The sequence below is a fragment of the Lutzomyia longipalpis genome, chromosome 3 (assembly GCF_024334085.1).
Source record: "Lutzomyia longipalpis isolate SR_M1_2022 chromosome 3, ASM2433408v1".
Taxonomy (NCBI): domain Eukaryota; kingdom Metazoa; phylum Arthropoda; class Insecta; order Diptera; family Psychodidae; genus Lutzomyia; species Lutzomyia longipalpis.
In genome coordinates this window covers 28,661,092-28,688,303 of record NC_074709.1, presented here as the reverse complement: position 1 = coordinate 28,688,303, position 27,212 = coordinate 28,661,092, and the positions used below count along the sequence as shown (strand labels likewise).

The 27,212-nt window shown below is 35.9% G+C and overlaps 6 protein-coding genes across 7 annotated transcripts; 5 read left to right on the top strand and 1 right to left on the bottom strand.

The window, feature by feature from the left end:
* The first annotated feature begins 100 nt into the window (after nucleotides 1-100).
* On the top strand, nucleotides 101-4,838 carry LOC129792345 (uncharacterized). Its single transcript, XM_055831257.1, has 7 exons — nucleotides 101-265; nucleotides 400-530; nucleotides 1,234-1,408; nucleotides 1,472-1,551; nucleotides 3,799-3,854; nucleotides 3,944-4,061; nucleotides 4,574-4,838. The coding sequence occupies exons 1-7, from the start codon at nucleotides 260-262 to the stop codon at nucleotides 4,836-4,838; spliced, it is 831 nt and encodes a 276-aa protein (XP_055687232.1). The 5' UTR covers nucleotides 101-259.
* A 1,761-nt stretch (nucleotides 4,839-6,599) lies between these two features.
* Nucleotides 6,600-7,352, top strand: LOC129792344 (endocuticle structural glycoprotein SgAbd-2). The gene is made up of 3 exons (XM_055831256.1): nucleotides 6,600-6,778; nucleotides 6,857-7,191; nucleotides 7,260-7,352. The coding sequence occupies exons 1-3, from the start codon at nucleotides 6,600-6,602 to the stop codon at nucleotides 7,343-7,345; spliced, it is 600 nt and encodes a 199-aa protein (XP_055687231.1). The 3' UTR covers nucleotides 7,346-7,352.
* Nucleotides 7,353-12,866: 5,514 nt separating this feature from the next.
* LOC129793663 (endocuticle structural glycoprotein SgAbd-2) lies at nucleotides 12,867-15,652 on the top strand. Its single transcript, XM_055833836.1, has 3 exons — nucleotides 12,867-13,077; nucleotides 14,126-14,560; nucleotides 15,202-15,652. Exons 1-3 carry the CDS (start codon nucleotides 13,066-13,068, stop codon nucleotides 15,436-15,438), a joined length of 684 nt encoding a protein of 227 aa, XP_055689811.1. The 5' UTR covers nucleotides 12,867-13,065; the 3' UTR covers nucleotides 15,439-15,652.
* Nucleotides 15,653-15,795: 143 nt separating this feature from the next.
* LOC129793649 (putative ATPase N2B) lies at nucleotides 15,796-18,683 on the top strand. The gene is made up of 3 exons (XM_055833817.1): nucleotides 15,796-16,725; nucleotides 17,752-17,929; nucleotides 18,007-18,683. Exons 1-3 carry the CDS (start codon nucleotides 15,920-15,922, stop codon nucleotides 18,388-18,390), a joined length of 1,368 nt encoding a protein of 455 aa, XP_055689792.1. The 5' UTR covers nucleotides 15,796-15,919; the 3' UTR covers nucleotides 18,391-18,683.
* Nucleotides 18,684-19,220: 537 nt separating this feature from the next.
* Nucleotides 19,221-21,357, top strand: LOC129793658 (deoxyribose-phosphate aldolase). Its single transcript, XM_055833829.1, has 3 exons — nucleotides 19,221-19,347; nucleotides 19,421-20,160; nucleotides 21,045-21,357. The coding sequence occupies exons 1-3, from the start codon at nucleotides 19,320-19,322 to the stop codon at nucleotides 21,204-21,206; spliced, it is 930 nt and encodes a 309-aa protein (XP_055689804.1). The 5' UTR covers nucleotides 19,221-19,319; the 3' UTR covers nucleotides 21,207-21,357.
* Nucleotides 21,278-24,675, bottom strand: LOC129793661 (uncharacterized). 2 transcript variants are annotated; one of them, XM_055833833.1, is made up of 3 exons: nucleotides 24,414-24,675; nucleotides 22,284-22,927; nucleotides 21,278-21,626 (listed from the first exon to the last, which is right to left on the bottom strand). In XM_055833833.1, exons 1-3 carry the CDS (start codon nucleotides 24,426-24,428, stop codon nucleotides 21,479-21,481), a joined length of 807 nt encoding a protein of 268 aa, XP_055689808.1. In that variant the 5' UTR covers nucleotides 24,429-24,675; the 3' UTR covers nucleotides 21,278-21,478. The 2 variants fall into 2 exon arrangements, with proteins under 2 accessions (XP_055689808.1, XP_055689809.1); XM_055833834.1 differs by having other exon boundaries at nucleotides 22,291-22,927; nucleotides 24,414-24,672.
* Nucleotides 24,676-27,212: the final 2,537 nt, after the last annotated feature.

The window sequence follows — 27,212 nt, the reverse complement described above, 5'->3', positions numbered from 1 at the left end:
AGTGGCGGGAGGAGGTCCACCGCATATACAATGTAAGTATTCCCCCCAAAGATGCTGCGATCATATAAATAGAGACACCAAATGCATTTCCCTCGTTAGAACTTTGTCTGAGGTGCTTCTGTGTTAGAGCACAAAACGCCCCCGCAAAAAAAGAAATAAAAGCTCACCCGAAAAAGTGAAGATCGGTGCGTGATCGCGTGGTTAGGAATTTGTTTCATTGTTGTTCTTTTTTCGGCAGTTCTTGATTATTAAATTAACCATGAAAGTGAGTAATTAAATTTTCCCAGGAATGCTTTTTTTTTCACGTTAATCCATTTTTGGCCATGAAGTGATCATTTATCTTCTTCTTAAATAATGGAATTGATCGTGATTTTTTTTTCTCTGTATGCCTCTGGGCAGTTGATCATCTGCAGCAGCGTACTTATGATGGCCGTATGGACCCTGGCAGCACCTCAGGGCCCCAAAAGTGATCCAATCGCCATCATTAGTCAGGACACAAACATAGAACCAGATGGATCGTATCAGTATAGGTATATAATTAAATTTAATTGCATCTAAATGATCGTGATCGTCAACGATTCATTGCTAATTGCATTACCTTCCTTTGCGATGATCATAAATTCTCGAATAAACGTAATTCCTCCCATGATGATTGTATAGATTTAATTAGAAAAGATCTTTGAGAGTTTTGAATGAAATGATCGCAAAGTTGAGTGTGAAGATCACAGTTTAAGTGAGAAGATTGTTATTTTAATGGAGACTATCTTGTAGTTTGAATGTAAAGACCTTACTGCGTGAATGAGAAGATCACATCAATGAGATCGAAATGATCTTTTCAGAGAGGAGAGGTTGATCATCACAAAACTGCCGATCTTCAGGCGCTTTTTGATCTCTTTTCGATTGTCTTTGAACTTTCTTGAGATCACTTTGTAATCTTTTTTGGGATTTTTAGTGATCTTCATTGAATTTTCTTGTGATCGTTTTGAGGATTTTCTTGTGATCTTCTTTGTGATCTTTTTGGAAATTCTCTTGTTATCTCTTTGCGATTTTCTTTGAATTTTATTGTGTTCTCTTTATGGTCTTTTTGTGATTTTCTTGTAATTTATTTCTGATCTTTTTAGAATTTTTTTTTGTGATCTTCTTTGAATTTTCTACTGTTCTCTTTGTGATCTTCTTGTGATCTCTGTGAGAAAAATAAACTGATTAAATTTGAAATTCCTCTTCTCTTTTCAGCTATGAAACTGCCAATGGGATTAAGGGTCAGGAAACAGGAACACTGAAGCGTGCTACAAATCCCGATACAAGTGACGTGATCGTGGCTCAAGGATCAGTTTCCTACACATCCCCAGAAGGACAACTCATCTCCTTGGTGTACTCAGCTGACGATGAGAATGGTTTTGTGCCTCAAGTAAGACAAAGAATTCTTTAAGAAATTTGCACGATCACTGACTAAATATTTGCTGATCTACAGGGTGATCATCTACCAACGAGCCCTCCAATTCCACCGGCAATTGAGAAGGCTCTCCAGTACATCCAATCCAAGTCACGGAAGTAAAAAATATGAGATGAGGAGTTTTTGGGAGTCGCCAACATGTCTTACAGCATGCAATTAAATACTCTTTGTGGATTATACCAAAATTTTTGCAGATGATGATGATGATGTAAAAGAAGATCTTTTCTGTTGCCATACAAGAAAAAAAAGTCGCAAACTTTTGTGGAGTTTTTTTTTATTTGATACAAAATGTAAAAAATTAATTTCCCGCGGAATTTTCGTGCTTTGCAGGTTTTACTTGAAAATATTTTAAGGTGGTGAAAAATCAAATATTGGCACAGTTGGGAAAATCAATAGCGTTGGTGGGAAAACAGAGAACTTTCTCCTACGGTAAACTATGTAGCACAAATGGTTGTTAAAGAGATGTGTTATATGTATAATTTTGGGATCATCCGTGGAGGCACAGAAGAAATAAATAATATTACACTGTTGCGCAATACGTTGCGCGAAAGATGGTCAGATAACAGCAAAATGAGTAACATATTTTGATGATGATGTGCTTTTTTCCCCCTTGGGACATTACATAAATTTCCAAAACATTTCGTTGAAGCAAAACGAGTCAACTTTAAACAAATTAATTAGCTTATGGCAAAAATGAAGAGTTTATTCATGACAAATCTCTCCTGGCGGATACAATTCAAGTGGCCACTTTTGCTTGTTTTATTTTTTTCTTTTTTTCCCGCGCCGAAAAGGTCAAGGCTCTCTCACAGGTGAATCAAATTCTCCCTCCTTCTCATTTTTTTCTCTCTTTCTTGTAGGTAAATTAATTAGTATTTGTTCCTGTTAAACATACGAAATTTATGTCCATCCAATTAATCTCCCAATCGCCAAATAAAGAATCTCCTCCACAACATACAAAGGAGATTTTCACAGAAATATCACACAAAAATACCAAAAAATGCTGCTTAGAAAATTAAACATGCGGTGGGTAATTTTTTTAGTGGCTCCTCCTGCGATCTTCAATGCAATATTTGCATATTTGGAAATAATGTACGACACAATGGTGCAAAAAAATCACTCCCCTGTGAATTGGAGATAATTACAAATTTAAAGCATCAAACGATCGTGACATACTAACTTTTTTTTACATCACTTCACGTGTCCTGGTCAATGCAATTTCTTCACTAAAATACTCACCTGGGGAGCCTCTAAGAGACTCCGCTCGCTCTTTTTTTGTGCCCCAGAGACCACACTTGTGTGACATTATGCGGAGATATCGTGACATGGATATGGGAGTTTTAAGAAGAAATGAGAGAGAAAAATCATTACAAAAAATTGCATGAGATACCTGGCAATAACCCTGAAAACATCTTTATTCGATTGAGGGGACTATGCGAAAATTATGGGAACAAATTCTTGACTGTGTGAGATGGTGGAAAATTAGGCTTTAGGAGTTTCTTGGAATGAAATTAGTTAGACAAAACTTCAAGAAACCTTGAAAAGTTATTTTACAAAAGAAATAAATTTTTAGGGATCATGAAAAAAAATTCTGAAAGCCTGAAAGGGTTAAAAGCTTTAAAATTAATTAAAACAACCAGGATTCTGAAATTTTTCTTCAGGATTAGATAAGAATAAAAATTTTCTCACATCTGCCATTTCCGATTTATTCACAGAAATCTCAAGATTTTTCAAAATATTTTCATAGAAACTTTTCTTCTTCCTGAATAGGAAACTTTTCAACTTTAATTTTCTATTAATTAAAATTTGTCACCATAATTTCCAACGGAGTCCCTCTTTGTCTTTGCGCGCCAAAAATTCCTCAAATTCCCCCCAAAAAGAAACCATTGTCTCACATCTCAAAACTAATGGAGTATTAAAATAAGTTTAGGGGTCATGTAGAGAAGAGATCTCTATCATCCATCAGCTTTAGAGCTGTTTGAGCATTTAGTGGGGGAGATGTGAAGCATCCAAAATGCCGGAGTGTTGGCGCGTCCCCCGAAAATTTCAGCAACAACAATAAACTAAAAAGACTTTAAGGTCATTGTTGATGCACTTTAGCGATGCCTTTCCCATGTGGGCAAGAAATTTGTTTTTCTCAACTGGGAGGAGGCGCCCAATCAGCTGGTGACTGCACTGCGGTATGAAGAGATTTTATTCTTGGATGATGATCTCGCCACCACCTTGGTTGCCAAAAAATATGAGGCACGCGAACCTGGGTGGGAGGGGACCAGACCCCAAATAACAAGAGATTCGCACGTTGGTTCTATATACGATGGAATGTTTTTTTTGCATGTTTACCCGAATAGAGAATCATCTTGCGAGGTGGATATAAAAGCCACAGGCGCAGTTGGGACGGGCATCAGTAGCAATTGGCGTTCATAATCACGCGGATAACTCCTACAGATCCTTTTAAATTACAAAAGAGTAAAATATTTTAAAAAATGAAGACAGTTTTTGTTCTTTTTGCATTCGTGGCTTGTGCTTTTGCCGCTGAAATTAGGGATAAGGAGGAGGTACCCATTCTCAGGCAGGAGAATGTTGTGGAACACGATGGGAAATATCATTATGCGTAAGTACAGGGAGAATTAATTTTTACTACAATTTTCAAGGGAACCTCATAAAATTTTTAACAAGGATTGAATTCTTATTTCGAGGAAAAATACCAGAGTTTCCCTTAAAGATAAAAAAATTAATTAAAGTTTAGTTTAATTTTTTGCACAAACCAAAGAAGAATTTATTCTTAGAAGGACATTTTGTAAGATTCACTTGTTAAGAACATTTTCTTAAAGAAAACTCTAATTGAAATATTTTATTTTATATTTTTCTCAGAATTCTAAATGAAAGTGATTTATTCCATTTAAAAAACTTAACAGTTCAGTGCAACAGTTTCATTCTTTTAAAAAAATATTCAAGTTTAAAATCACAAAGAAATTTAATTTTAAAACAATCCTTTTATGGCTTAAAAATACTTTAAAAATCGATTTGTGCCTTATGTGCTGAAAATAATGAGAAATCATCTCAAGATTAATTTAAGATTCAAGAATTAATTTCAACGATTTTTCTTTCAAATTTCTCCTTTAGCTTTGAACTTGGCGATGGTACCAAAGCCGAGCAAGACGGGGAACTGAAGCAGATTGATCCTGAGAATGCTGGTGAGAGCGTTAAGGGTTCCTACAGCTACACCGGAGACGATGGTGTCGTCTACAGCGTGAGCTACGTTGCTGATGAGAATGGCTACGTTCCCGTTGGTGATCACCTTCCTCAGCCACCACCAATCCCAGAAGCCATTCAGAAGGCTCTCGCCTACCTGGCTACCGCCCAACCTCCACTTGCGGACAAAGCTTAAAAATCTTCCCAAATGGGGATTTGCAAGAAAATACTCAGATGCTGTGAAATATAAACTTTTTACTGAATAAGAAAATTCGCTCCAAAAAAAAAGATCTTTTCAATCAATCTCAATCGTCTTTGCACTGCCATTCCCATTAGATACCATCGAGATCAGCACCAGATCATCGCTATGGGTGGCGTAGCAGCAACACAAGCAGTGGTGGACCTTCGCTATAGCCATCTGCTACGGTATGGTGTGAATTCTATAAATAAATTGGCACAAAATGAATGACATAATTGGAGATAATATTTGAGATGCTGCCATAGTGCAAAAATGCGATTTTCTCACCTGCCCACCACACATCTCTTCTTCTTTTTTTGCTGCTTCTTCTTCTCTTTAATCACACTCGATGTCTGCGAGGTGTGTGCTAAAATCAAAAACACCGTGCGATTTTCGATAGTAAAAGTGAAAAATGTATGAAGAACTAATTAGCACCTAAATGCTTTTGCAGGAGATTTAATCAATTAAGAAAATAACTTCTTCTCTTCTCTTTTTTCATTCATTCAAGACAAGAAGAGAGACACACTGAGCCGCACACAGAGGTGTGGAGAAGGTGAATTATCTGGAAGTAGGAGAGATTCTTATGTTGACGAATGATTTTATAAAATGCCTCTTTTGAGATTTTAATAAATAAAATTTATTCAATAAAATTATGTGTTTATTTTTCTGCAAAGAATTATTTTATTTACTGGAAAGACTGTCACAATCGAACCTCACGTTATATCAGCCGCAAAAATGAATAATCTCCTTTACTTTAAGGAAGGGATATTTTTAAACAACCTCTAGATAAATACTTTTGCTTCCAAATCAAAAATTTAAAAAAATTCTGAATAATTTTGAAAATTTAACAGTTTTTGTTACAAAGATTTTTTTAAATTTTCGTTGCTTGTTTTTCGACACAATATTCTTATTAGTTTATAGTTCTCTCATCCATATTCCTCATCATCTTTGTCAAGGACGAAAAATTTTATTCAAAAATGAAAGGAAAAATAAAGAAATTTAATTTATTTTTCTTTTAAAAAAATCCTTCTCAAAAGTCCTAAAAATTAAATTTTCTTTACAATCTCTTAACTCAAAATCTCTTCAAATGCAATAGCTGTGGATAAAATTCCACCTCTCTGGGTCTTGTAAATCCCATGCCGCGGTGTGTGAGCTTTTGGATGCAACTGCGCGATTTTTTCTTCGACAAACTGAGAGATCTTTTTTTATTAACATCCAATTTGTGAGGTCAGAAAAAAGCCCAAAATTCAAAGAAATAAAAAAGAGAAGCCTCAAAATGCTCCTCTTGAGGCTCACTCAACTGTTATGGCACAATTTATTATTGGAAAAGCAAATAGTGCTTATTACTAAATATTGACTGAAAATATTTTGTGCCGGGGACATTGAGATTTTTTGGACAACTCACACATTAATTGTATAATTTGTGGCACCGTGCAAATAGATCCACCACCATAGTTTTATCGCCATCCAACTATAAATACCATGTCCCATTGTGTTCCAGAATCAGTCTTTATTCCAGCATCCATCTGCTCAGGAGGACCCTCACTCTTTTGGAATACCTGTTAGTACATATAGTTTGCTATATATTTCGGAGCTTTTGTGCATCTTTCGGAGCTTTCGAGTGCTTTTGTGTGATTTTGAAATATTCAAGTGAAATTTATTTGAGGGTTTTTTTTGGGTGTTTCTTCATCATTTACAGAGTCGTGAAACGTGTGCGATATGTGGAAGTACGTTGTGCCATTCTGTGCTGCTGTCTTGATGGTTGGAGCTGCTCCACAGGCAGCCCCAGCAGCTCCTGCAGCCCCTGTTCAACAGCACGCTGATAGTGATAACGTGACCCCAGTGCCAATCCTGCGGTACACCGAATCCGTTGGGCAGGATGGAAGTTTCAACTACAGGTAAGCTGTGTTGCCTGATCTAACGTCTGATCTATCAGATTTCTTTACTGGATTAAATTAAAAATTCTGCCTTCGTAGCTACGAGGCTGGCAATGGGATCAACGTAGAAGGTGCTGGATTCACAAAACGCGCTCAGGTGCCACGAATTGATCCTGAAACTGGAGCCGAAGCCGGTCTCGAGGAACAAGATATCCTCGTGCAGACAGGCTCCTTCTCCTACACAGCTCCCGATGGTACACCCATCCACGTGCAGTACATTGCCGATGAGAATGGCTTCCAGCCCGTTGGTGATCATTTGCCCGTGCCACCACCACTCCCAGAAGCAATTGCCAACTCCCTCAATCAGCAGGCACAGCAGCAGCAGGCTACACAGCAAGCTGCTCAGCAGCAGCCAGCACCACAGGATGCTCAATGTGAGCTAAATTTCACTTCCAAAATCTTAGAAGAATTTAAATTTTAACGAATTTTCCTTCCCTTGCAGTTCATCAACCTGAGCCAGCTTCCTCAAACATCCACCAATTCAACGCAATCCCACAACAGTTTGCTCCCTTCCGGATTGTCGTCTAAACTCCAGGCAATCCTGCATGAGCATCGAAATGCAACAATGACGCTGTATATAGATAGCACAACTGTTCCTGCATAACCCAAGAATCCTACAGACTTGATTTTTTTATACCAGAGAGAATCATTAATTTTTTTCGTCTTATTTATGTGTGAGGAGAAAATCCATTTTGATTGTCGATCAAATAAAATTTATATCCCCACAAAATCCAAAAAAAATCATTTCAATTGACATTGGAGCACCGCAGAATTGGCAAATCAAATAGTATTTGTGTGTGATTTATAGCTTTCACAAAAGCCCCAATGTGGGGGTATGTAATTTCTTTGAATTTCTTCGCGATCGTGCGGTATTTCCGAGAATGAGTGATGCCAATTGAAATTTCGTTGCAGCATCGATCTCCTACTCAAAGAAATTTCTTTGCGAACTATTTACAAGGTAGGGTGAAGCTTTGAGGTAAGAGTACACCGCAATTTAGAGTCTTTCTATGAGAAAATTTAGATTTAAAGTTTTTATGAAAAATCTTCGAAATTTTTGCTTTTTTCGATCATAAAAAATATGTTGGAATTAATCTAAAATCAATTCCAAATATTTTTTTTTATAAATTCAAGTTCTGAAAGCAATCAATTATAACAACTTTCAAAAACAATTGACAGATATAATCCTAATAAAATTAAAAAAAAACTTATAATGATTTCAATGGAACTAAAAATAGTTTTTTCTATTCATGAATAATTATGCTTGTAAAACAATTTAAAAAAAATATTTAGAACTTTTTGTGACATTTGTGTCTCTGACAGAATAATTTTGACAGAGTGTTGGATGTCAAAAAATAGAAAGATTAATTTTACGTCAAAGTAGTCAAAAAGACAAAAGAAATATCTTTTTTTGTTAATAATTTTTATTATTTTTCATAAATTCTTTTAGCCTCTGATAATAAATTATTTTTATTAGCGCTTAAAATTTTCTTTTGCATAATTTCTCATGTTTCCTTTAATTTTTGAATATTTTGCTTTAATTTTTATTTTAATATTTAGGTTATTTTATTTACGCTTGAAGGGTTTGAAGGGCTTGAAGTCATCTAATTCTTCTGTCCCACTTAACTAATTTAAATTCTCTCCATAATTTATTAAAAATACTTTTTAAAATAAATGTTAAACAAACAATCTTAACTTGACAAAGCGTTCCATTTCAATGGAGATTTATAACTCTTTCACAATATTATGCAAAAATTTACACGTCTCCACTAATTCACGTTCATTTTTCTTCATTTCTCCTCATGACTCAATCAACTACATACTTGCTACTTTGGTGAATTTAAGTGTCTCTAAGTGAAACCATTAAAATAATCACAGCGCTATTCTTCTCGTCTTCTTCACAGAAATTCGTTAAAAAAATACTCAAATTAATTGACAGAAAAAAGGGAAAATTGTGGGAATTTTTAATAAGAAATTTGATTAGTTTACTCGTTAAAATTAAATAAAACTTTTAAATCTTCAATATGTAAATTGTTGGATAAACTCCTTATGAAGAAAATTTGTTAAGATGTGAAGCAGATAAATCTTCTTGGTGGTGCAATTTATGTAATTCTACAGCCAAATACGCAGCGAAGAGATCGAGGAGATCACATTTGGGTGGCTTTTTTGAGCTTGCTTTTGGCGAAGAAATTCAATCTGCAATTGCATAATCTTCCTCAACACTTGGGTGCGTGTTCATCTGCCATTTGTGATCAACTCTGCGAGAGAATTTTCTGCAAAAGGTGGCAAAATTGCAACAGCACAATGTCACCGTGTGGTGTGGAAACTTTATTCGCATTTTGCACACTCGGACAGATATTGAATAATTTAAATCGGATTCCGCGAAAATTGCACTCAAGTCGCCGGCGAAGATGTTGTTGAAGATTGGCGATGGGAAAATTGCTCACCAATCGTCGGGTGATAAAATTAAATGTTTATTTCTCAGATGAATTGGTTTAAATATAGATTTTTTAAATAAGAATATTGTTTAATTTTTAATTTAAAATAAATCAAAAAAACAACTGTCAGAAAATGAATTTAAATAAAAAAAGATCTCTAAAGAATTTCCCAAGAAAATTACCTTCTAAATCCGGATAGTTTCAAGCTCATTTTGTAATATGCAAATTAATAAAAGATTTCTTTTTAATTCCTTTGTAAAGGCACTAACTTTGTTGTATTTAATTATGTCTCATCTCCCTGTATTTCATGAATATTTCAAATAATATTTATGTGCCAGCAATAATGCAAAATACAGTTTTATTCAAATTTATTTCTTAATGTCACGCAAAAGAAAGGAAAAGTCACCAATTCCAAGGTTAAACATTTCCGTCTTTCGCGTGATTTGCTTTTTGCCTCAAAAAGCTTAAATTTCAGCTGAAAGAAATCATTGATCTGTTAGAAATGAAAATTCCACACAACTTTGGACTTCTTGTGCGGTGTGGAATTGAACATAAAATGTTGACCGAAAAAGCGCACGATGCTTTAAAAGCCATTCGTGGTGGTGGAAAAGGAGAAAAACGATTGAGAAGATCAACAAACTTGGGAGACACACATTTTCAATTGATGGAGAGTAAAAGTTGCTGCATAAATCAAATTGGATTCTTGTTTATTGTGCTGCACTATTTTAAACCGGTCTCCCAGTTCATCTGCTTCTTCGTCAGAGTTTTTGCAGCCAATAATACGGCCGCGGTTTTACATGCTTTTTGCATGTCTTTTACAGGTGAGTCTCAAGAAACGCGGTGGGAAATTTAAATTAAAAGCAATTAAGAATAATAAAATTGACGTTAATTAACTAAAGGAATTAATTGCGCGCATTTAAATATTGAATTTAAACTTATTAAATGTTTTTTTTTATTCTCTCTTTTCAAAATGCTACTGGCTGAATTAATTTATGTTTATTTTAAATTTGACAGTATACGATTTTTGACAGTTGTGTACTTGACAGTTATTCTTTTGATAGCTGTTTGCGTGACAATTAATTAATGATAAATTCAAATGTCATCGAAAGACTTTGACATTTATATTTTGTCCAAGAGAATGTTCTGGACAAGCTATTTATGTCAGATATTTCTTTTAGAGTTAACTCCTGACAGCAGGAGTTGTCAAAGATGACAATGACATTTATTTAACGTCACCAAATGCAAAGAAATTGAATTGTACCTTTAAAAATTTGACAGATTTTGATTTGAAAAATTCTTTCTTCACCTTCTTGACATTTTTAACAATCATCTGCCAATAATTGCGTCAACTTTCTTTGCCGTTTAATTGTCGATTCCCACGCATTGTCACTTTTATAGAGTTCACCCTGTATATTAAAAATTTTTTCTCTTCAAAACTCCCCACCTGAATACAAAATATCCGCTTCATGTGAAATAATTAAATTTCACATCAAAAGCGGAATTCTTTCCATAAAATACCATCTTATCGACCACATAAGGTGGAATATAGCTTCCAATGTAATATATTTTATAATTTAATGGTTATATGAACTTTATAACGTGAAGATTTTCGATGGCACAGCCCCAGAGCGACAAGTTTGGTTTGCAATTAACCTACTGTCGACGTTTTAAAATTTATATTTATATGCATTTATTCAGGGGGGAAATTTAGTGTGTAAAATTATTCAAAAGAAAAAAAAACGCGCCAACGCACCATCCTGTGCGCATCGCGGAGAGACGATCAGAGTGGAAGAATCAAAATGATTTATATTGTTTATATAACACGAAATGAGGTTAGACGCAAGTTTCGAGATCAAATCACCCAACTCTTTTGCTTTGGTTTCGTAAATCTATCATTTTGATTGTTGATGAACGGCGGTGCTGAGATGGAAGAGGATTGGGCGCGATGGTGGCACAAAGAAGTTGAATGAAGAATTATGATTTTGACGCGCGAACGTGCAGAATTTCAAAAGTTATGGACGCGCGTCAGCCATATATACTTTTTGGATGCAAAGAAAGTGATCGCGTCGAGAGGAAAAGTCTTTTGCCATGATCAACATCACGTTGTTGCAGAGGAAGAGATCAATGACATCTCATGTCTGCTGCATACGAGAAAGGTATATAATACATTTTGTTGGTTTATTAAATAAATAACATAAGATGCGAAAATGGCTGATGAAACACATTGATTTACATTTTGTGTGTCGCTCAGCATTCCAGGTGTGTCCCTTATATTTCAAAGCTTTTCATTATTAAATCTCCAATAGCTCGCGAGCTCTCTTGTAATATTGGCATAATAATGCAAAAGAGAGTGAAATTATGTATCCACCCACATACCGGTTTATCGATTTAATTGCATCACATCTCTCGTCATGGGGGGACCTCTTGAGAGAGTAAACTGAGAGATCTTGCGCTGAAGAGGCTTCCAAGGTGATGTAATTTCTTCTTTTGTAGTGTACCATTGATGCTGGAACGCTTGTTCCTTTTTTTAAATTTACTTTCGTAAGAAATTAAATTAAAGAGATTTTTGAAAGAAGAGAAAAATACAGAAAAAAATATTCCAGGTTATGAACCTTTAACTAATTAAAAATCCTTACACTATTCTCATTTAACATTAACAGAATTGATTATTTTTCAATTCCCTTAAACGATTTTCTACATTTTCTCGTAGATCTGGAAATATTCTAAAATTCTAACGACAAACTCTGTTAGAAATACAAAATTCTCTAATGAAAAAAAAAATCACTCTTTAATCAAAATTTCCCTCTACAACGGTATGAAGATCGAGGGATTTTTTTAACTCCCTTTTCTTCTTCTTTCTGATCTTTTACGATCAGTTCTTCTTCCATAACTCCACAAAAAGCTTCCTGAAGGTGAAAAGAAAATAAATCATGTGGTGTACGCGAGAATTACAGCCACGTTTCGCCTTTGTGGCATAAAGGAAACGAAAGACATCAACGGACATCGAACGACGAACCTCAAATTAGCGGGGAAATTGTTCACTTTAGTGCTTGGTAACCACTAAAAGCCCATCATTTTTCTCCTCTTTGTAGCTAAGAAAAAAAGCAACACCATAAAAGAGGTAAAAGAGCAACAATTAAAATTGCTGTAATACTGCATTTCTTCGCACAGCATGGTGGGGCTGAATTGCGCGCGTAAAAGAAAGAAAAAGAAAAGAATCCAAAGAAGCTGCGCGTTCCAGGTGTGCAAACGTATTGTAATTGTTTAATCAGCACCAAAATGAGCCAGATGTGAGCGTGGGGCACAAGAGAAAAAAAATCAAACTTCAACGTGGAGATGAGATCGAAAGTTTTTGTAGGTAATTTAATGATCTCAATATTCAGAATTATGTTAATCGCCATTGGAAAAATGAGGGAGGGGAGTTTTGAAACAAAAATATAATATTACAAGCGAACAATCCATTTGGTTTTGTTGCTCCGACGACGCGATCCTCCAACTCTTGCTTTTTTGAGCCGATCCCATCCCATTTGGGGGCCCCTTCCACGCGACGTCTCCGGTTGTCTCAAAGTGGAAATGCCGCAGAGCATATAAATACCAGCGAATTGAGATGAACTGTGCACAGTCTAGATTTTACTTTCTTCAATTCGCCATTCAAAAGTTTCCTTCTCGCGCGAAAAAATCCACCCAAAAGTGATCCTCTCACCACAAAAAATTTTATTTAACTTCCTGTGTTTTCTTCGGCATTTTCCGACCCCACTTCTGGATTAAAAAAAAAGTTTTTCGTGTGAATTTTTCGCAGCATCTTCTGCCACAATGAAAGTCTTGGTAAGGCACAGAATCCTCCCTCAAATTCTATTCAAAATTAAGAAAAAGGAAATGGGAAAGAAAGTCAAATCTCGCGTGATTTCCCCGCGTGTTAAAGGTGCAAAAGAAAACGTCTCTAAATCTTTTTTTTTCTTCTTCTTTCATCTCAAAGAAGAGGAGAGAAACACGCGCGCTTGGCTTTGTGATGTGATGGCAAAATGTGAATGAAAAGGCAAACAACAAAATTTTCTAGTACACCTCTTGCATAATCAAACGCGGCATTAGTTTTATTACAACGCGATTTATGTTTGTGACGACCTGTGCAAGTTTGTAACATTTAATAATCCATTTGTTGATCAAATTAATAATGTCCAATTGCACGGCAATTGCTCAATTATTTATCTCGCGGATACAGGACGGTGTGAGCGCGAAAATAGCATCGCGTTGCTCTAGAAAATTATGTTGCAATATGCTCTAACGAGACGAAGGTTTCAAATGCCACCAGCTGAGATTTTTCTTCGGGAAAAACTATTTTATTTAATTAAAATATTTTTTGATTTTATTGAAAGGAAATTTTTTCATTTAAGATTAAGAATTTTTACTTAATATGTGATTAAATTAAACTAGTGAATTTTTAGTAAATATTTATTTGATTTAAAATGTCAATTTATCAATGAAAAATAAATTGAAACATAGCAGAGTTTTTTCTATGCGTCTTTTTAAACAATTATTCATTCCATTCAGTCTTACCATTTCTTATCTTTAAGCCATAATAAATTAAAGGATATAAATACTTACAAAAAAAAAATAGCAAAATTCTACTAACATTTTACAAACTATTTTTTATCCTTTTTTCAACATTTTCCTTAAAAGTATTTTTTTACGAATCAAACCGAAAAAATAAGAAAAAAATTGATAAATTGATTAAATATTTAAAAATATTTCAATCATCTCTTTTTTATCCACCTCTAAAAAAACTCTCAAAGCTTTGGCGTCTCTCTTTGATTTATTTTAATTAATGAGCAGCAATCAATGGTTTGTTAACACGCAATTTTTCATTTCTTCACAGATCGTTTTTGCCGTGTGCTTGGTGGCACTGTCAGCTGGTGAGCGACGATTTGCCCGCCAGGCTGCCTTTGGTCAACCCCAGCCACAGGCCTTCCAGCAACAGCCACAACAGCCACAGCGGCAGTTGCGTCAGCAGCAACCACAGCAACAGCCACAGCAGCCACTTGCCGAGGAGCGGGCACACCATGCTGCCCCGCGTGAGTACAGCCAGCAGCCACAGCAGCAGCAACTCGTCCGCCAGGAGACCACCACGTGGATCCCCATTCTCAAGTACAACAAGGAACAGGGCAATGATGGCAGCTACAAGACACAGTACGAGACTGGAAATAACATCATTGCCGAAGAGACGGGCTTCCTGAGGGATTTCAATGAGAACACCCCCAATGGTGTGCTCGTGCAGAGTGGAAGCTACTCCTACACAGCTCCCGATGGCCAGGTGAGATGATTCTTTTATGTTTTTCTTTCATCTTGAAATCATCTAAAATTAAGTGATTGAATATACTTCTAATTTAATCAATCCGCAGCATCAATTTTATCGGTTTTATCTGCAAAAAAAAAAAGAATTTAATGACCTCCAAAATCAGTTGACCAATTCCCAACATTAAAATGCATCATAAATTTTTTTATCGAGATATAAAACAACTTGAGCATTAAACATTTTCCTCCATTTTTTATTTAATTTGTTGCCGTAAGATTGCGTCATAAATTGAAGCTTTTTTAAAAGTCTTTTAACGCCATTTACACACTCTCTTCATTTAATTTATGCTAAATGGTTGATTAAAATAAATGTAGGTCATGGTTTGACAGAGGAAACATGCTCTAGTTATCCATTTTAGTTTCAATTTCCGACTTGAAATGTTAATTCGACGTTTTTGAACAAATTCGCCCTTCTTGTAAAACGTTTTTATAGATTAACATAAAGAAAAAAACATGCTCTATCTTTTCATTTCAACCAAAGATTCTTATTCGATTCGAATATGAAGAAAATGGCGTCAGTTCGGCCATTTTAGATTAGGCATCCGCCATTTTATGTTATTTATGTTCAAAAAAATGCTAAACTTTACAATTTTTTTGCAGCTCGTGAATGTTCAGTACACAGCTGATGAGGGAGGTTTCCGTGCCACTGGAGACCACATCCCAACACCACCACCAATCCCAGAAGAAATCCAGAAGGGTCTTGAGCAGATCTACGAAGGCATCAGGCTGCAACAGGAGCGAGAAGCCAAGGAAGCCAAGGAGAATCCCGCTGAGTACGCCAAGAAGCAGGAAGAGCGAGCTCGTCTCAACTACCACGGGCAGTACTACCCCAACTAGATGAAATCCCCCGTCCCATGTTCCCCAATAAATCATCCTCCTTGAAACCCTCTAATCCTGCCACGGCGCATTTGTGCGCTCGCCATCTCTACCCATGCAATAGATTAAATGCTCTGCACGTTGTTTCTATTAAAGACTGTGATTTTACACGCAAGGAAAATGAATGCCATTCTGGAAAATCGGTGAGAAATAAAAATGTACCTTAAAAATGAAAGAATTCTTTTACTTTTCTCAATTTTCTTTGTAAAAATGCCTCAAAAATGACCGTTGGAGGGGAAAATATTTTTGAATTTTGGTGGGAAAATTTTGCGGGAAAACGTTCGGGTCCACTTCGGCGCATGTCGTGTTTTCGTTCACAAAAAAAATTCCACCAAACCAACTCAGCTGTGTTCCTAACCTAACATTATGTAACGAAATGTTCGTCCTCCAACACCAAGGACTTTTTTCCAAATTATCGTGATCCAAATCCGTGCTGTGCGCAATGTTTATCATCCGGAAGATCCCAAATATTCCTGTGAATAGTGCAAAGCGCCTCATCCACGTTTGTGCCATACCACAGAATCTTGCAAAGCAGCTGAGTGAAAGTGCTTCAGGTGGACCAGTTCAGGAGCTCGATAGGCGGATTCAGGCCGGGGAATTATCCCCGGATAGCCATCAACAGCAAGTCACGGAAGCCCTTCAGCATATTTACGATGAAATTCAATCGTACACACCTGCCATTGGGACATCCGGAGGGTTTTTCCGCTTCTTCCAGAAGCAGGAGAAAGCCGTGGCTCCAAAGGGATTGTACGTGCACGGAAGTGTTGGAGGAGGGAAAACCACCCTCATGGATCTCTTCTTTGACTGTTGCACTGGGATTGAGCAGAAGCGTCGTGTTCACTTCAATTCCTTCATGACGGAAGTCCACTCGAAGATTCATACAGTGAAGAAGAGTCAGGAACTCGTGTATAGTCGCGATGATAAACCAAAGCCCTTCGATCCCACCAAACCCGTCGCGGATAGCATTGCCCGGGATTCATGGCTCATTTGTTTCGATGAATTCCAAGTTACCGACATTGCTGATGCGATGATCCTGAAGCGCCTCTTTACGCATCTCTTCAACGACGGCATCGTCATGGTGGCCACGAGTAATCGTGCTCCGGATGATCTGTACAAGAATGGGCTGCAGCGCAGCAACTTTGTTCCCTTCATTGGTATCCTCAAATCCCATTGTGACGTCATTTCCCTGGACAGTGGCATCGATTATCGAGCTCTGGCGCTCAAGGGGGACGGACAGGGATACTATATGTGAGTAATCTACCTTCTTTCCAAACATTTCAATCAATTTTCAAGGGGAGAACAACTCGTTAAATGTTTGTGTACACCGCAAGGCATTCTTCAAGATATTAAAATTCATTTCAAGGGGTGGCTAATTAATGAAATTTTGGGAATTTTCCGTGAATTATGAAATTTTCGTGAAAAATTGAAAAGAAAAAATATATATTAGCAAAGTTAGGTTTATTTCTTTACTTACTAAAAATGTTTATAGTTTAAAATCGCATCAAATTTCTCAAAAAAAAAAAAGATTTTTTACGCTTTTTTGTATTTTTTATGCTCAATTTTTCGGCATTTATTTTAGACTTTATATTATTTCTGTTAAACCGTTTTTTTTTGTGGATTTCTTACTAAATTTTAACACTTGCTTATGCTTTTTGAAAGTATTTTGAAAGTATGCCCGTCATTTTAAATTTAGTGCATTTTTGTCGTAATTTTGCTTTTGAAGGTAAGTTTTTAACACATCTTTATCATTTTTACTAATTTGTTTTCCTTTTTTTTTTGTCTTTTTGAATCGTTTTTTTGTGTCTTTTTATTGCTTTTTCAATCTGTTTGTGATTTATTTTGTAATCTAAAAATCTAATTTTATCATTTTTTTTCGCGTTTCATAAACATTTTGAATATTTCTATTCATTTCTTTAAAAGAATAAGGAGAACCTTAATTTCTACCCATGAAAGGAAGATAAAGAATATTTTTTATTTCCTCAAAACTTTTCTAACTAATCTATTAATTTCGGACAATGAAGATAAATTCTGTCTTAATTAATTAATTAATTAATCTCAGCTTATTTTTAATAAAAATAATTTTTTTTTAATAATTTTAGAAGAAAATCATTAATAATTTTTGAAAAATAGAAGAAAAATGAATGTACACCACATGCAATGAATCTCTCCCCCTTGCCTTGGAAACACACACGTAGACTGAATTTTTGCCAGATATCGCGCGCGCTTTTCTTGACCTTATTTTCATTTCATTTTAATTTATTTAAATACAAACAGCAAATCTCCAGACAATGATGATGCGTCAAAAGCCATGGATCGCATGTTCAAGATTCTCTGCTCGCAGGAGAATGACATCATCCGGCCCAAGACGTTCACGCACTTGGGCCGTAATCTCAATTTCAGCAAGACATGCGGACAGATTCTCGATACAACATTCGAGGAAATTTGCGAGAGAGTGAGTCACACGTCTTCAAAATTTAAAAGAAAATCTCCGGAACTGATAAAATGATTATTTTTCTGGGGCTTTCGCAGGCTCTGGCGGCGAGTGATTACCTGCAAATTGCGCAGTTCTTCCACACAATCCTCATTCGTGACGTACCGCAGTTGAATATGCAAAAGAAATCACCCGCAAGGAGGTTTATCACCCTCATTGATACGCTCTACGACAATCGCGTGCGCGTCGTTATCTCCTCCGATGTGCCGTACAAGAAGCTCTTCTCCGCGGAAGCATCGCAAGATCATCTCGATGAGCATCGAGTGCTGATGGATGATTTGAACATCAAGATTGGCACAACGGAATCCACCTCCAGCATCTTCACGGGCGAAGAGGAACTCTTTGCCTTCGATAGGACAATGTCGCGCCTGGCGGAGATGCAAACGCCCGAATATTGGAATCAATGGGAGAAGCATAGATAAATTTTAATTATTTAAACTAAATACAAAGAAAAATCCCATCTGTACTTATTCTACAGGTTTAATGTAAAAAATAATAATTTCCGTGTTCTCTCTGTCGCAAATTAATTTATTTTTTAAATAAATTGAAAGTTATTTATTTTTTTAGCACAATTTACAACAAATTATAATTGTAAAGAAATAGGAGAAATAGTTAGAAAAATTGACCGCAGTATTTTTTCTTTTGTGAATTAATTTTTCCTTTGTAAAAAAAATAATAATGAGAGAATAAAACAAGGTGATACCGAAGCAATAAATTCGCATGGATTTTTTTTCTGTCTAGTCGTTTTTCTGCTTCACGGAGATAACACCTGGGATGACACTAAAAGATTAATTTCGCGTGAAATTGTACAATAAATTCGCAATATTGTGCGAAAATAATCATTAAACAAACCATTTTTGAATTTATTTTTAGCTTAGATTGTTTTTCTTTCCAATTTGCCTGTCTCATGATCTTTTTAAATAAATTTTATTATAAAAATCATTCCTGATTTATTTTTTCTATCATTTCCATCTAATTTTATTGAAATCCATCAAGTAGAAGCTTTAAAATTCATATTTTTGTCATTGAATATTTTACTGAGCTAGAATTCAAAATGGCGTCCTTGATAAAACTGGATAATACTAGATTATAGATTTTAGCTGAATTTTTGACTAATTTTTGAATTTGGCGCCATAATGTAGTTCCAAAAGCCACCACTGCTTGATTGAGGAGAAAGAGAAAGACAAAATTACATTTTCGTTTAAATTCGACGTTAAAATGAAGAGAAATCTCCAAAGAAGGGGAAACTGAACGACTTTTCCCCTTTTTAGTGCTTATCAGCTGTTCCGAACAACCTTCACGCGTGTTTTTTGTGAGTAAATAATTTTCTTTGAGCAATTTTGTCCAGGAAATGGAAGTCCAAAAGCCAATTCCATTCGGTAAATTCAAAAGGACGCTTTGGGCGCCATTTTGAAACTAAAAGGACGCTTCAACGTTAATTTTTTTTCGTAGAAACAACTTGGTTTGAGCGCAATGAAGTCAATTTGCGTTCAGTTGAGGAATCTGTGGATGTTCTCGTGTCCAGGAACGCAGTGACTAATCCTCTGAATGTTAAAGCATGGGCCCTTAAAGCCTTAACTTTGACGGATCTTACAACACTGGCCGGGGATGATACGAAGGCGAATGTTCGGAGTCTCTGCCTGCGGGCGGCATATCCATTTCCTGACCATGTCCTGGACACTCTGGGATTGGATGAGGTAACACGAGGGATGATTCACACAGCTGCTGTGTGCGTGTACCCAAGTCGCGTGCCAGATGCGCGTGTCACGCTCGCGGAATTAGATAAACTCAATGATATTCCAATTGCCGCCGTGGCAACGGGCTTCCCCTCCGGGCAGTACCCACTGTCATCACGTCTGGCTGAGATTAAGTGTGCCATTGAGTGTGGAGCCACGGAGATTGACATTGTCATTGATAGGGGTTTAGCTCTGCAGGGCAACTGGCAGGAGCTGTACAATGAGATCCTTGCAATGCGTCGTGCCTGTGGGAATCAGGCGCACCTCAAGGCAATCCTGGGTATTGGGGAACTGGGGACAATGAAGAATGTCTACATGGCATCCATGGTGGCCATGATGGCTGGTGCGGACTTTATAAAAACTTCCACAGGCAAGGAGAGTGTCAATGCAACACTTCCCGTTGGTTTAGTCATGATTCGTGCTATTCAGGACTTTTACAGGAAGACTGGGCAGAAGGTTTGTTTTATTTATTTATTTTTATATTATTTTTGCTTAATTATTCAGTTAAAAATAATCAGAAAAGGATGAAAATTAACGAAAATTTTGTGTCTTGGAAAAGGACGCCAGATAACGCCATTTTGTATTTGCCTTCAGGACGCTGTGTTTCTAAAAATATCCTTAAGACAACAGGAAGAAAACCTTTTAATTTTGTTGAGATTTTTTCGTACAATGATTCCAAAAAAGACACAGAAAACAAACAAAATCATAGCATCCAAGAAAGGACGCCAGAAGTGCGCCATTTTGTGTTCCTTTTTTGTTAAATTTTAAACAATTTCCGTTAAATTTAACGTCCTCTTAGCAAAAAATACTTCCAAAAGAAAACCTCCAGATTTTATTACTCCGATAAAGTATTAAGCTCTTTCTCGTTCAAAGTATTAAGCTCAAGAAACTCGATTTCTTATCTCGCACCACATGTTTTTTTTTCCTTTGGACAAAGCCGGAAATCTCGACATTTCAATTGAAAATACTTCTTTTCCACGCAAAAAGTAGTCAATCGCATGCGAAAGTGCTCTCGCAATGACTGAAAAAGAGAGCAAAATGCATTTTCACTTTCAAGTTCAATAATGCTCTCAAAACATGCGTGATGGCGACGAGAGACTTTGCTTGATTTTAGGTGGAATATTGAGGAGGAAAAAAAAGTAAATAAGTTTGTAAAAAACACTGTAAACTCGTTAATTTCCATTTCCGCCACATTTCACGCCTCTTTGAGCAAATTTCTTGTTTTCCCGCGCTTGTTTTACCGCAACAAAATGAGCCCTTTAATTGTTTTTCTTCTACTAATTGATTTTCGCGCCATTTTTTTTTAACATTCCTGTTGTTGTTATGGGTTTGTTGCATAGATTGGCCTGAAGCCAGCCGGTGGGGTACGAACTGTTCAGGAAGCCATCTCATGGATGAGCCTCATCAAGCAGACGTTGGGACCGGAATGGCTACAGCCGCACCTCTTCCGTTTTGGGGCTTCCGGATTACTTGGCGACGTGGAGAAAGTTATCCTGTCCTAAGGGCAGCAGCACCGCAGAGAGTGATGGTTCAAGCCTTTCTTTTTTTTACCTCCAAAAACATGACCAAAATATTTTTTTCTTGTTAATTCTTCTTTTTTTTTTAATCACTCTATAAATACAAAACCAGTGTGGGCGTTAGTGATCGCGCAAAGTTTGTTTTTTTTTCTTACAATGTGAACGACAAATTCATGGAATTTCTGTCTTAATTTAATTTGTGTGTGGGGGGGAGGGAGGGAATGAACAGGCGGGTTTGGGAGGGTTTTGGCTTGGAACTAGCTGGCTTTTTCAGCTTTGAATCCCTCCTCGGGACTCGACGTGTATTTTATTACGTGCATTTTACCCCCCTTGTCGAAGTACCCGTAGTGTCCCTTTAGTTTTCCCTCGTTGTCGACTTCTTCGAATCGGAACTGCCGGTTTTTGCTGCAAAGAAAGGAAATTTTTGTAAAGAATTTTTAAAGATTTCCTTAAAGAATTGTTTCAGGTTTAGGTGATTGAATTCTGTGTGAAATGATGCATAAAATCTCTTTATTTTTAAGTCAAAGAATTTGAAAAAAAAAAGATAAAAAAATATTTTTTTCTTGTATTTTTGTTTATTCCAAAAAACTAATTTTTAATGCTTAAAAGTCAATAAACTTAAAACATAATTCTAGTAAAAAAAATATTTTTCTCAAATTAAAAAGAAGACTTTGTTCTTTTAAAGTTAAAGGTTAGAACCTTCATCACGAGGACATTTTACTGCTTCAATTTTAACGACGAAAGATTTTTCAATTTTTAAATAAAATTTAAAAGAATGAAAAATAGAAATCGCTGCGAGTGTTGGGAGTCAAAAGGGCAAAAATTTCAGGTCAAAATTTCAATATTTTTTGCAAAATTTACTACCTACTGAATGTTGAATGCTCTAAAATTTGTTTGGAATGTTCTTATAGAACCTTAAATATTCTTCGAATATTTTTAATATTCTTCAAAAGACTTCACGAATATTCTTTGTGGAATATTCTCAATTTTTTTTTGTTTGAATTTTTAACAGTTTTTGCCTCATTTGGAGGAGTTTATGTTTTGAGAGAAAGCAAGAATTACCCTTTACCCGTGTCGTAGCCGAATTTGTAGCTCTTTGGTCCTGCATGTCCGTGCATTTGGAACTCCACACGGTCCTCTTGGGGTTCTGTCTTCCTCCGGATGGCACTGTACGTCTCGCCTGTGTTGAGTTCTCTATGCTGAGCAGGTTCAGCTTGCGCCGCCGCTGCTGCCTCTGTGGTGGCCACTTCCTCATGCGTGGGGCCCTCGGGAAGGTAAAATTGCTCCCCAAGATCATAATTGACATCCTCAAAGGGATAATCATGCCGAATGGGGTCCTCATCTTCCACAACAATTGGGCTCAGAGGGGGATTTCGCAGGTGAATTTGCTTTTGACTCGGCTGATACTTTTTCGAGCCCTTGCGTGGCTTCATGGCGTAGTAGTTGGGCTCATTGGGTACTTGTGGTGGTGGTAGCATCTGCTGCAGTGCCACAGCTTCCGCATCAAGTGGCACAGCGAGCTCCTCCTGCGTTGGGATTCTGTAGCTAAAGAGGAATTCCTGTGGTTGCTGCAGTTGCTCCTGAAGGTGCATCTGTCGCAACTTCAGCAGGTACTTGAGCCCATCGATACTCTCCTGTGTAATTGGCAGGGGTTTATCTCTCACCGGAAGCCCCACAATTAACGTGAGGGTGGAGAGGAAGAATGACTACAACAGGAGGAAGGAATGTTGTTAGTTTTCCTTATTTTTTAAATATTTTTTTGTAAGAAAAACTTTCACAAAAATGCAGGAAAAAAAGGCAAAAATGTGCATCAATCGCGTATTAGAGGTGATTTTGCAATGGCCGTGCAATTTGGGAGGCATTATGCCAATGAAATGTTATGCAAGGTGCTCTTGCCGCCAAAATCGTTAAAGTTCATTAAACCAAAAGACGACGCGCGTGGCTCACGCGGGCTGGTTTTTTTTCCTCTTCCTCTGCAACGATATTTTAATACGGAGCAGGCAGAAAAAAATAAATAAACTACAGAGCCTAATGTAACAGAGAAATGGTTGCGCAAGTGAAATCATTTCACTTTGTTGGTCAAAATTGGTCAGTGTTGTACGTACAGTCATCAGCATCTCTTTGTGGGGTCTTTTCAGTCTCCTCTGTGTCTCCTCAAGTGGAGCTTTTTTGCTATAGAGATTGTTCTGCTAAAAGTCACTGATATTGCAATCAAATGAGCTTTTTTTGGAACATTAAATTGTCATTAAAGAACTTGATAATTTTAGGTTAATTAATTCAAATTAATTGATTTAACTAATTAAATGAATTACTAATAACTCTTTGAATTCGCTCTTTAAGAAAATTGCAACAGATTCATTATGGTTTAAAAGATGTTAAAAAGTCTTTAAAAATTGAAGGAATTGCATAAAGTTTAAGACAAATCTATTAAATTTCGTGCAAAGTTTGAAAAATCTTTAATCAGTTAAAAATCTTTTCTTTTTTGTTGTTATTCTATGAAAAATTTTATAAGTTATAAGTTAGGGCTCTTAATAAAATTTATTGAATTTCTAACACTTTGGAAAGCTTTTAGTCCCTTTTCAAGGCTTATTTGTCATAAAGAAAATGTTAAGAATAATTTTCTAACGAAAAATATGATTTTTCAATCTCTCTAAAATCTTTTTTAAATGAGTTTGACTTGAAAACTAATAAAATAATATTTAATAATTTATCATAAAATTATCACGTTTTTCATTTTTCAAGCATCCCGTATTAATTCAGCTTGACAATTTCACAATCTTGACTCTAACAAGTTGCTATTTACATGAGAAAATCCAATAAATTGGAATTAAGAAAATATTCTTAAAACTTCTGCATGAAATTTCACGTAAATGATTAAAGAATTCATTTTTCTAGAGAATTTTTAAAGGTTTTACAAAGAAACTGTTAAATCAAATTTCCACACATAACTCGATAAGTCCTAAAATGAATCCCATCACATTCAAACTCATTTGGTTTGTCATCACTGATTTTTTTTTCAACAAACTCTTGAGATTTTTCTAGGTGCGCCTGTTGGTATTTATTCTCACAAATTGCGTGGTAATCTTTTTTTATTATATTTGCTAAAAAGGCTTTTTCCTTTCATCATTTTTTGCCACTTTTTTTGTCCACTAATTGCGCTCCATTCAAAACTTCTTTTACCATCAAACTTACCACTTTTATCCACATCTCTGCAACCTCTCGAACCACGTTTAATTTTTTTTTTCCAATTTCTTCTGCACAACACTTTTTTTATTTACAAAAAATATATTTCTTTAACACAGAAAAATCACTCACTAAAAGGACAAAATAAAGTAAAAATATTAAAGGGGAAATTCGCTGTAAAAATTGACTTTTCTTTTGCACTCCAACCAGTCGCTCTGAGATCCAACAGCAGAATAGTTTTCCGCCGCGAAGGCCGTTACTTATATCGACTACCCGCCACTAATATACTTTCAATTTCTTCACACTGCGCGTCCCCTTCCTGCAAATTACAACGAAACTTTTCTTTTTCATTTTTGCGTGGCTGCTCCACAAAAGGGGAGACACCACGCCAGAATTGAGAGTGCCTTTTGGTGTATTTTGCACTCAATTTTCACACTCTCAAATCCAATTGTCTCCCCGCACCAAAGACTTCTCTCTCTTCTTAGTACACCACACGCTATATGTGGGGGTCCCACGGTGTTCCCTGATCCCCGTCAATTGTTATATCTACATAGGTACTCTGTGTACATAAGCACAGGTACGAAAATAACGAAAATATTGCAGAAATAAAGTTTAAAAAATTTTTCTACGGAACGCATCGCTTGAGCGGCTTTTTTTTTGCTTTTATAATGCAAACACACGAACGTTTTCTTGCAAAACACCATTTCTTGTGTGGTGTAACAAAACGATCCAATTTTCCAGTTCCACAGTTTAACTATACTTTATGGGAATGCCAGGTGTACGTACACCACAAACATTTTGCGTTTTCCGGCATTGTATGTGGGTGGCTCCTCTTCCTTATTATCATCCACATAGCGCCCGATGAATGCTCATAAAGTGCCACAAATTTTGCCACTTAGCAGCACGTAAAAATGTGCGTTAAAATGCGTTTAAATTGCACGAAGAAAAAAAAAGAAATATTTTGGCGTCAAGTTTTGTGTTTTGTTGAAGCAATCAGTTTTGGGTATTTATAAATTATAAATTTAATTAATTTTGATTTAATAATGAATTTTGAATGCAGATAAATGGGTTTCACACTGGTGGCAAACTAGCTAAATAATGAGAGCATTATGCAAAATTAATTGAGAGCAAAATTAACATATATATTTTAGACTCGGAATTTAATTAGTGGGAAAGCTTTGAAAGCTCTCTGGATTTAGTTTTGAGAAAATCTATGGAAAATCTCTTGCATATAAAATAAACTATCTATCTATCTATCTTATTCTTTTTAAAAAGAATGCGAGATTTTATAGATTTACAAAAAATAGTAGAAACATGAAGATTTTTAGCCAGGACACTTTTTTGTTCTATAAAAAAATGTAAAGATTTGGCATTTTTGAAGAGAATATTAAAGAAAAGGTGAGCAAATCTTTATAATATTTTCTAAGAACCAATAAAACCTTTAGAAATTTAGAAAAAAAAACTATTTCCAATGATTAAATAAATTTATTAATTTTTGTAGCTCCTATGGAAGGTGTCTAGGATACAAACAAATTATTATGGTTAGAAAAGCTAAATCTCATTGAAAAGAGATAAAATCGACCCTATTTACCCCTTTTTAATTATGTCTGTTAATTAGGATAGATCCTATGATATAAATCTTTTATTTTCTGTCAACATCTTAAAACAATTTTCAATTTGTTAGAAAAGAAAAGAATTATTTTTTATCAGAATCGACCACATTTATTTGTATTTTAAGACAATTTTATTCAAAATACCTTCAGACGACGATCAGACAGACAGGCAGACAGTCAGACAGACTTCCCAACAAATCATATCATTTTAATACATATTTAAATTTTCAAGAAATGCAATAAAAGTCCAAATTATTGCCACAGTCTCTGCAAATTGAAGAAGCTTTTATCACCACACACATTTTTGCTCTATATTTTATTCATATTAGATGCGCTCTATGAGAAATCGGTTACTCAATGCAATCTTCTTTATCTTTTTACGACTTATTGAATGAATATGGAAGAAGAAAAAAAAATCAGAGCTCTCCAATATATTGTCCAACAACTTCTTTGCATCCTCCTAATGAAATGGGCATGATATAACGCCGACAAGAGGCGAGACTTTGTAATCAAATTTGGTATTCAGTGTTAATTTAATGCGGAGCGAGAACTAAAAATTTAGAAAACGCTAAATGTCCTGGAAATGTAACATTATAATAGACGACGACATAATATTATGCAAACAGCAGCATAATTTCGTGCTCAGCAGAGATGTTCTGCAGTGACCACAACGCCTAATAATTACATAGGTACCAAGAAAAGCCACATAAGTCAAATATATTATCCGATACAGCGAATTAGCTACCTTTTTTACGCATCCATACCTCCACTAATTGCAATTGTTGCGTAAAAATAAAAGCCACGATGTTTGATTTTTTTTTCTTTAAAAAGCCAGCAAAAATGGAGTCAAAAAGAGATTTCCTTCCTTCGGAAAAACCTTCGCCGAGAATGGTTTATGTTTTCCTCCCTTTTGTGAGAAAATCTCCATTGAATTGATATGAGATCTCTCAGTTGGTGGAATATTGTTTTCTGCATTCAGCGACGTTTTATGAGCGCATGCAAAGCACGCCAATTCAATTAGCAATTACCGAAGCTAAATTACGTACCGTATATAGAAAAGTAATTCATGTAGGTGTCTATCGTTGATGAATTGATGAGTTTGCAATTTTCCACGGGAGATTAATTTTTTTTAATATCAAACTTATTATTTTTTCGGCTGATGAATTATTATTAGTTTTTCGGCAGAAGCACGAGG